Genomic DNA, 9,719 nt, shown 5'->3' with positions numbered 1-9,719 from the left:
AAAACACCACACCCAAATCACCCACTAAAGTGCTGACTGTACAGGAGCTAAAGCTGGTAATAGTTTCTATCTGTATTCAAGGATCTTCACCAAAAAGGGACCTTCAAACAGCACAGGTTCTCACACAACAAACAGCCTCAGCACCTTCAGCACTTCTTAGCCAGGAAGCTGAAACTGTAAAGGAAGAGTGAGAGCCCCGTTCCAAGACAAAGGAGTTAAAAACTGTAAATGCAAACAATACAAAGTGTTTATTCACTGTTTCCCTAATCTCCAGCTGCAGGAATGTGTTTGACACCCTCCTTCCCCCCAGTCATTCTTTGTTCCCCAGCAAGGGGAGGACAACCTGGTCCCAGCTCTGGTCCCAGCGCAGCTGCCGCGACGCTCGCAGGTTCTCTCGGAAACGGTGAAGTTTCCCTTCCAGGGAAGGGAAATCCAAGAAAAGCATCTGTAATTTAAAAAGCAAAACCACAGAAAAATAACTAGCATGTTCCATTTCAGGCTCATTCCACCCTCCCCAGTGTTAACTCTCAACTACAGCTGCAGTTCTGGGGTCTGGCCCCACAAACAGAACAAGGACAATACTGGGAATGCTTTTGCCAGCCTCAGGTTCACATTTAAACAGAAGGGAGGCAAACAATGCTCACCAGGCCAGGCAGTACCTTGTGAGAATGCAAAACACACGGGTGATACTCAGATCTGAAAAGGCTGCCCACACAGTGGCACCTCTGGGGTTATTTCTGAGGAGAAGGAAATCAGTCAGAGCCTTTACCTTCAGTTGTTCTGCAAGTTCCTGCGAGTCCCTGAATATCAGACCATTCTCATTGTGTTTCACCAGTTCATGTAAACTGTGAAAAAAAGTCACAGAAGAAAAACTGAGGCAAAAAAGCAGCGAGTGGGACATTTACAATGTTGTACAGTGACATCCAAGGGGACCAAAGCAGGATATCTGTATCTTATGGCCCCAGATGTCACAAGCTCCACACCTGACATAATGGAATTAAACAGGCAGTTTGAAACAGTTAAAGATTTCTTCTCCTTTCTATGTCAGACTAAATCTATCACAATTGTACCAAAGGGCCCTCATTCTGTCTTTGTGCCTCTCGTCTGGACATCCATTAAAAAACAGGGCAATGATCTACTTTAAAACTACATTTTTTTTTCCACAAGGAAAATCTGTCCATGATCTATCATGAAATCTTCACAGAAAATGTATCTTCTTTTTTAAAGCTACTGTTTTCCCAAAGAACCATACGTTTCCAAGAATGCCCATGCATACACTCACCCTTTCACTGAACATATGTGTCTATGCAGAATAAAGATTTTTTTAAAATTAAATATATGGAAACAATGGAATACAGGGATTTTTAAGGCAAGTGCTTGCATTAAATGCTCCAAATTTGTAGAAACTAGAATTAACTTTTAAACTTAAAATAACCTTGATTTCTGTCTTCTTGAATTTTAAAAATTGCATAATACAGGAATCTCACTGAATTCCTGCAGTAGCTGCTGAACTCTGGCTTTGTAAGAATATTGTTTTATGTGATCCCCTTGAGCTGTAACAGAGTAAACTCTTACCATTCAAAATGTATTGCACACACAGGTAAACAGCAGCCAAACATATCCACCACCTTCATGGGCAAATCCAAACCACTGGAGGATTTATGGAGACACACCCCCAGGTCTGCTGAGCCTGAAAAACCAACACAACACAGTCTGAACTCTCTGAAAGCAGCTCCTCTGTCCTCCTGCAAACCTTTATTTCTGTGCTGCTTTGGGTAGTGCAAGTGAAACTTTCAACTACCCAGACACAATTTCAAGCAATCAGGGAAAAAAATAAAGCACAGGGTGTTTTGGGACTCAAATTAGTTATGTTTTAGAAAAGTAATAAGTGAGTGTATGTTAAATTAAAGGGGATTTTTAAGTTTTATGTATCTTAAAACAGCCCTTCAGCTTCTCAACCTGCTAAGAATGGGTAAGTAAAGGAAAATCCCATCACTATCCAATCAGGATACACTGCATGGCTCACCAGTGACCTCTCTCAGTTGAAGTCAGCTCAAACAGAGGAATTACAGTGTGATTTTACAGACTTTATGTTAATTCTTTGAAAAGATCCAAATAAACAGTGTTTCACAGCCACATAAATTGTCATGCCCTAACCCTGCAGAATGAAGATCACACTGAATATGTATTTTATAACTCTATTATTCCCACTTCACGTTGTTGCAATAAAAATGCTGAGGGAGTAACATCCCAATGACAGGATAATTTAGAATTTCAGCTACTTTTGCTTGCTAAGCCAACAACTTTTTCATTTCATTTACTGGAGTGACCCTGAAAGTAAAGTAGAACGTGCACAGCTGTATTTCAGCACAGCTGGAAGAAACAAAGAGTGCAAAGAACAGGCTGAAACAGCAACACAGCTACTCCTTGGGAAAATTCGGGACAAGCCAGCCAGAGGAACTCAGCAGCTCTGCTGGAATGAGTCAAATCCATTAATATCCTGTCACTAAGCAGCAACATTCCTGACTATATTCTTCCAGCTTCTGTGCAGTCTGCATCAGCCCCCAGCAACTGTGCTGAGTTGTGTCCCACACATCCTCAGGCCTTTTCCATCATGCACTATTTACCAAGCAGAAGAGGGTAATCCTCAGCTTCCAGCCATGGTGTACAGATCTGGACATGCTTCAAGTCCAGTTTTTGGATCAGTCCATTGTAGTAATCCTTCAAAGGTCCTTTCCCTGTTTAAAACAGAAAAATAATCTTTTATCAAGGTGACTGAAAAGAGTGTGGTCTGTGAAATACAAGCTCCTGTTGGATCAGGTGCACAAACAGGATACAACACTTGTGGTACCCTAAAAAGACATGAGAAATCTAAGTTCCCTTGAAAGCAATGTGCACCTGGACTTCTCTTACTCAGTATTTCAATGAGTTTTCAATCCATGTAGAATCATGGAGTTTTTAAGGTTGGAAAAGCCCTCTCAGATCAAATCCAACTGTTCCCCAGCACTGCCAGGGCCAACACTGACCCATGCCCCAAGTGCCACATCCACATGGCTTTAAATTCCCCCAGGGATGTAATCCCAGCACTGCCCTGGGCAGATGTGCCAGTGCCTGACCACCCTTCCCATGAAGGAATTCTCCCAATATCCAACTTAAACTTCCCTTGGCACAGCTTCCTCTGACATTGCTTTTCCAGCATCATCTCAACATTGACCTTAGATTATTTTTCATGCAGAGCTGGAGCAGACAGGGAGGCTCTTTAAAGATGTGCCATAACTGGTGGATGGTGCAATAACTCAGCTATAAATCACTGTCCTTATAACCAGACACAAAGGCAAAAGTCCCTCCTCTCTCCCACCAGCAACAGAAGAGTCAGCACAGAACAAAAGTGACAACTAAGCCTTCTGTTGGCACTGACAGAATTGAACACAAACATTCTTACCTGTTATCACACACACTAAAGCTGGAAGCTTGGCTCCCTCCTTGATAAACCTCTCATAGTCTGGAGAAGATAAAACACTGGTCAGAGCTGATAAATCTCAGGGTGTTTGGTTGAAGAGAGGTGAGAGTGCATTAATTATTGAGCTTCCCACCACAAGCAATTTCTTTATAAGCATGTATTAGTAACATAGCAGTAAATTCTGCAATGTTAACATTTACAGACTTCTACAGAAATAAATCCTGCTGTTTATGCATGAAGCATTTCTTCAACTGCTCCCCAATCAGTTGCTTCAATAGATCAATTTAGAATTGCAGCTGCAAAGTTTACAAGATAAGACAAAGTATTCCCTCCCTTCCCATTAACAGATACCTGTGGAGAGTAGGTGTAATAGCTCAGAAAATAAAACTGCAGTTTAGGAGCCAGTTAAGAGATTTAATTCTTCCTGACAACTCTTCTAATTGAATTCACTCAGATATTGCACTGCTGTATTTCAATTACTTATCTGAAATTAGTGCTAATTAATCAAATACAACTGCATTTGCTCCTTCACATAGCAAAACCCTTAAGTGTCCAGAAGAGACCTCTTTAAAAAAGTGAGATTAATTCCTTCATACCAACCTTCTAAAGCTCTTAAAAGCACTGAAAAGTCTTCATCCTCTGAAAAAGAAGGTTTTATTAGTGAAATTAATATTTCTACCATTTTAAATTTTTGTCTTTAAATAACAATTGAGATTTTCCTCAACTTCACCTACACAATTAAAATATAGACTATGCACTCAAAGTTTAAGTACACAGTCTGTACTTAAAGATTACTATTTCCTATAAAGTGCTATTAAAAAAAACCCTAGTTTATTTTCATAAATAGAAGTCCATAACCATGCACAGTGTTTATTTATTTCCCTTGCTGGCAACATGACAGACAAACCAGCTACAAATACTAGACATCTTTGAAGCTATCAAGTTAAATTCCTCTACTTTCTAAAACTGAGAATTAAGTGCAAAAACTGCCCTGATTATTCCTAGATAAAGAAAATCCTGCCCATGGTTACTGGCAATGGATTTGTTTCCAGTCTCTGTTCCTTTCTTGATACAGAGGGGAAAAAAAATGTACATAATTATGTAATAAACATCATCAGAAATCATGGAATCACAAATTGGTTTGGGTTGGATGGGACCTTAAAGCTCATCTCATCCCAGCCCTCTGCATGGGCAGAGACACCTTCAGGGTGCTCAGTAAGGAGTAAATATTTGAGTTTCTTAATCTGTTTTACACCACCATGCAAGACAGCACGTCTAGAATGAAAGCTAAAAAAACCAAGTAGGAAACCTCTTTTAATCATTCTTACAGGTGAGCTCTATAATTAAAACATAACTTCTAAAAAATCATTCATTTGTAGCTTTATGTAAGTTTCTCAATATTTAGTTGCATCATACACACATTATCTTCAAATTCTCCCAAGAAAACAAAGGGCAAACACAACTTCAGGTGTGAGAAAGTACAAACAGCCCTATTTGATATGAAAAATAAAACTGAATGCCAACCTGTCCAGCTGGTGCTGCTGATGAGGAGGGCTGGCCTGGCCCTGGCCTTCAGCACACTCCCACTGCTGCTGTCCCTCTCGGTGAAGGCTGATCTGTCAGCAGCAGCACTGACAGCTCTGTACTATGGAAACACAACTTCTGAGCAAGAGCTGTACACACAGCCAGCAACAGCAGGGAACACTCTGCTTAACTGGCACCAACTTCCACACATTTGGCTTCAGATTTGCTGCTCAACTTGGCTAGAAACAGAATCATTGCATTACAGAAATACCAGGACAGGGCAGGCCATTTTTGCCTCTTGCCTGCTGCTATAGGCACAATTCCACTTTGCAACCAAATGTTTTCCTTCACAAGTCAAGCAGAGTCAGCCTCCCTTTCCACAGTCTATCTCACACTTAGCACAGCATGGAGGCCAACAGCACATTTATTCAACTAAACTCACAACCCACACATTCTGAGCTGGGCATTTCCAAAAATCCCCCACCATGCACTGTGGATTTCACTTCTTTTTCAAGCCTTAGTTTAGTGAATTTAACTCCCCAGTACATCTGCTACAGGTGACATCGTGCACAGCCAGAGGGGAGTGTCCAACACTTGGACCAGGATCCTGAGGCTCTCCACAGTAATGAAGGGATGCTATGAAGGAAGCACCCAACCACTGCAGTGTGGGTCAGTGGGAAGCAAACATCTGCAGAGTTCCACCCCAGACACTCCTCACAGATTGCTTAAGTGCTTATGCCAACTGCTTTAAAAACAGAACACTTCTACTACTCATGTGACCAGAGCTCAATCATTTCACTTCTTCTGGCCTCTCCTAGTGACAATTAAGGCATCTCAGTGCCCCCTGTGCCTGCTGGGGGTCAGAACACCCCACACAAGTATTTCTGGTAACTTAAGTGCCACAACTCCGTGTCCCTTGGTTCAGGGCTGTAGGGCCAGCTGCACTTGCACATACCGTGGTCTGAAAGGCTCGTAGTCCTTGGCAAGTTTCATGTACAAGCTGTGCTGGAGGTCTAACGGTGTTTCCTTAAAATAAGATGCTGGTTTGTCATACAATGTTACAGCCCTGGGAGGAAATAAATGTGCAGCTTCAACAAGATACAGATGTAACAACATGCACGTGGTACAGCGGCAGGCTACAAGAATGTAATCAGAAACAAATCACTCAAATCAATGCAGCAAAGTAATTCATTTTTTGACTCTTACAATTTCTCTCCTGAAGTTTGCTGGAACACACCAAGGTGGACACAAGTAACAAAGAACTGCTTTCTTATATGCTTATTCTAGAGGTGAAATGCACCTGTCAAAACTGCAGACATCACTGTTCTGATTTTCAAACTTACTCCATAACTGCCCCTGAGCAACTCTGATCTTGAAGCCCTCAAGACAAGCTGGCAGATCACAGTAAGTGTTCAAATCCCACTGGTACCTATCCCACTCCAGCAAACTTGCATGGCTCCTGGACTGCCACCCCAGCCCACACTGCACTGGCCCATCACAACACTGAGCTGATGTGTTTCAGTGGTGATGGATGAGCTCAGGACAGCTGCTTTTGTAAGATCCCTCTGCATCCTGAATCCTCAGGGATCTGTTCTTTCATTTACTTAGCACAGACACAACTAAACTGTCTGAGGCACATGACTTACTTTATCTTGAAATTCACCCAGAGATCTTTTTTCATGGCATCAGTGACACACAGGTTATAGTCAGACAAGCGCCCAGAAAGCTTTTCATACCTGACAAAAATGAAATGCCAGTCAGAAACCACAGGCTGGCAATTGCAGCAATTGTCCCCAGTGCTCATGCTTGATGAAAGCCAAACAAAACCCAAAGAAACCCAACTGCACCCAGAACTGAAATATGATTGCCAATTTTTGATGGACTCCTATTTTCCAAAGCCTTTAACTACACATAACCAATTATATTCAACAAAGAGCTGTTCAAAGAAAAGTTGAAGTGTAAAGCAGCATTAGAGAATAAAAAACCCAGGACATATATAGAAATTCCAGTAACAAAATCAACATTTGCATATATATGGAAAAGCAACCTGCCTACTTCCTGCAAACCCCCCTCCCACGTGTTCCACAAAGCAGCTGCAGAACAGAAACCAGTTTTACACAGCAAGGCCCAGAAACCCCTCCCCATGCCAATGATATTCTCCCCACTGGCCTCCACTCTGAATTTCACCAAATGTCATTTTCACAGAGCAGGAATGACTGCACAAACCATTCTGCAATCAGGACCAGTGGGTGGCTCCTCCCGTGACTCAGGCTCATGATGGTGTATCCATAGTTGTGCCAATCAATGATGAGTTTGCTCCCCCACCACAGCCCTGCCACCCAGGCAACAGCTATACTGGGCAAGCCTGGGGGATTCTGCTCAAAAACAAAACCAAAATAGCATAAGACTGTGACCAAGTGACAAACACAAAGCAACCACCAGAAAAAGAAAATCAAATGTAAATTGCATCACCTTAAGGGAGCTTCATGAACAGAGACTGTATTGACTTACAAACACTGGCAGGTACTTCAAATTTAACCCTTGCATCAAGATCAAAATTCCCCTCCAATAAACATACCAACATTTCCAGTAAGATTTATTCTTTAGTACTACCCTTGGCAATGAAGTTTTCAAAGCACAACAACTAAAGGAAAGAGAAAACTTGACTTGTTAACAGACAAATCAAATTTAGAGCCAAAAAATACCTGGATACAGGTTCACAGCACTGATAAGGCCAGTTCAGCTCTGAAATAATTAGAACAATGTCTGAGATGGCTAAAAATGCCCTGTAATGTAGCACTATTTATTTTTATTTAAATTAGTCCCAATACAAAACATACCTGAAGAAGAATATAGGATGGCTGATCTATCCTCAGCAACGTGTACAGTAACTGCACTGACTGCACCAGCACCTTTAGGACATACTGGAAAAGCTTTGGACCCACTGCAAAGTGACAAAAAAAACAGGTAAGAATATTAGAGCTTTCCCCAGAGAAATATGAGCATCAGAAACAGCCAGCTCTGTGGAAACACGTCAAAATAACATGAAAATGGACACAAGTTTAATAACTTTAGCAACAACCTGGGTCAGTGATTAGTCACACCCTCAGCAAATTTGGAGATGGCACCAAGTTGTGTGAGTGTCCATCTGCTCGAGGGTAGGAAGGCTCTGCAGAGGGATCTGTACAGATGGATCACTCCAAGCAGACACTGAGGGGCTGGAGAGTGTCCAGGGAAGGGAACAGAGCTGGGGAAGGGGCTGGAGCACCAGGAGGGGCTGAGGGAGCTGGAAAGGGGCTCAGCCTGGAGAGAAGGAGGCTCAGGGGGAACCTTCTGGCTTCTGACAGGAGGGGACAGGGCTCTGTTCCCAGGGAACAGGAACAGATTGAGAGGGAATGGCCTCGAGCTGTGCCAGGGGAGGTTTAGAAGGGATATTGGGAAAATTCCTTCATGGAAAGGGTGGTCAGGCACTGGCACAGCTGTGCAGGGCACTGGTGGGGTCACCATCGCTGGAGGGATTTAAAAGTGGATGTGGCACCTGGGGACACGTTTCAGTGGTGGCCTTGGCAGTGCTGGGGGAACGGAACATTGAATTAAACCTTCTTAGAGGGTTTTTCCAACCTTTGTGATTTTATTCTATGATCACTATAAAGATCGTGATCCCTACAAATTCTCATTCTGTGTTTTGTACAGAAAGAAATCCTACACTCGTTGAATGGTTTGGGTTGGAAAGGACCTTAAGGCTCATCTCATTCCACACCCTGCCATGGACAGGGACACTTTTCCCCATCCCAGGATGCTCCAAGCCCCGTCCAACCTGGCCTTGGACACTGCCAGGGATGGGGCAGCCAGAGCTTCTCTGGGCAACAGGGGTATACACAAGGTAGAGGTAGAATGAAAATAATGTCCACATTTCACTCTGCACGTGAACAGCAGCAATGTATGTATGTTCAATACCAGTGGCTCCTGTCTAACAGAGGAAGGGAGACAGGAGTGCGGAGCGGAGCGTGCGGCGGGCCGGGACCCGCCCAGGCTGCGGGCTCTCCACGGTCCCACCAACCCCGCTGCCCGGCCCGGCCCGGCCCGGCCCGCACGCACCTCGCAGCCCGCGCAGCTCCGCCACGGGCACCAGCCGGATGTTGTCGCTGTGCAGCACGTCCCGGTGCGGCCGGCTCTCTGCGGGGGGAGAGCGCGGTCAGCGGCGCGGCCGCCCCGCCCCGCCCGGCCCCGCGGCGCCCCGGCCGCCCCTCACTCACGGAGGTAGCCCAGCAGAGCGACCTCGCGCCCGTGCCGGGCCAGCGCCAACGCGTGGTACTGCATCCGCGGGCTGCGGCCCAGGTCCCCCAGCACGGCCACGCACACCCGGCCCGCGCCGCCCGCCCGCCGCCGCCGCCACAGCAGCAGCAGAGCCGCCACCGCGCCCGTCAACGCCGCCCACAGCCACGGCCACAGGCACGGCCCTGCCGCCGCCATCTTGGAGCGCCGCGAAGGCGGGAAAGGCGCGGCGGGGGCGCCCCCTGGCGGCGCGGAGGGCCGCGCCCTGAGGGGACCCCGGGCGGGCGGCGGGACCGCGGCAATTACCGAGGGAATGGGTAATTAACTAATCACCGCAATAGAGAGGGTTCATTAACTACAGCGGCACGGAGCGCTCGTCCGCAGTGCGGGGGTTCCTGTACATTTTAGAGTATCTCAAAGTGAGGGGTGATTTCAGTGCAGCCCCATTACCATCCAATGC

The 9,719-nt window shown here is 45.2% G+C and overlaps 1 protein-coding gene across 1 annotated transcript; it reads right to left on the bottom strand.

Moving 5' to 3' along the window:
- Positions 1-229: 229 nt before the first annotated feature.
- Positions 230-9,475, bottom strand: ALG1 (ALG1 chitobiosyldiphosphodolichol beta-mannosyltransferase). The gene is made up of 13 exons (XM_056502986.1): positions 9,241-9,475; positions 9,083-9,160; positions 7,825-7,928; positions 7,211-7,359; positions 6,631-6,720; positions 5,940-6,050; positions 4,985-5,100; positions 4,061-4,099; positions 3,443-3,502; positions 2,628-2,738; positions 1,576-1,690; positions 770-845; positions 230-445 (listed from the first exon to the last, which is right to left on the bottom strand). Exons 1-13 carry the CDS (start codon positions 9,455-9,457, stop codon positions 311-313), a joined length of 1,401 nt encoding a protein of 466 aa, XP_056358961.1. The 5' UTR covers positions 9,458-9,475; the 3' UTR covers positions 230-310.
- Between the last annotated feature and the right edge of the window lie 244 nt (positions 9,476-9,719).

This window comes from Oenanthe melanoleuca, chromosome 14, assembly GCF_029582105.1.
Source record: "Oenanthe melanoleuca isolate GR-GAL-2019-014 chromosome 14, OMel1.0, whole genome shotgun sequence".
In the NCBI taxonomy this organism is placed as follows: domain Eukaryota; kingdom Metazoa; phylum Chordata; class Aves; order Passeriformes; family Muscicapidae; genus Oenanthe; species Oenanthe melanoleuca.
Note: the sequence above shows the minus strand (reverse complement) of the source record. Positions and strands in the feature narration are given on the sequence as shown.

Bases quoted from the DNA above. Each gene is read 5' to 3' on its own strand.
- ALG1 (XM_056502986.1), bottom strand. From the start codon at position 9,457: ATGGCGGCGGCAGGGCCGTGCCTGTGGCCGTGGCTGTGGGCGGCGTTG. The intron at 4,100-4,984 runs GTTGGCATTCAG...CTTCTTTTTCAG, and splicing joins CAGCAGCACCAGCTGGACAG to AGGATGAAGACTTTTCAGTG. The intron at 1,691-2,627 runs GTAAATAGTGCA...TTGGTTTTTCAG, and splicing joins GGATTACCCTCTTCTGCTTG to GCTCAGCAGACCTGGGGGTG.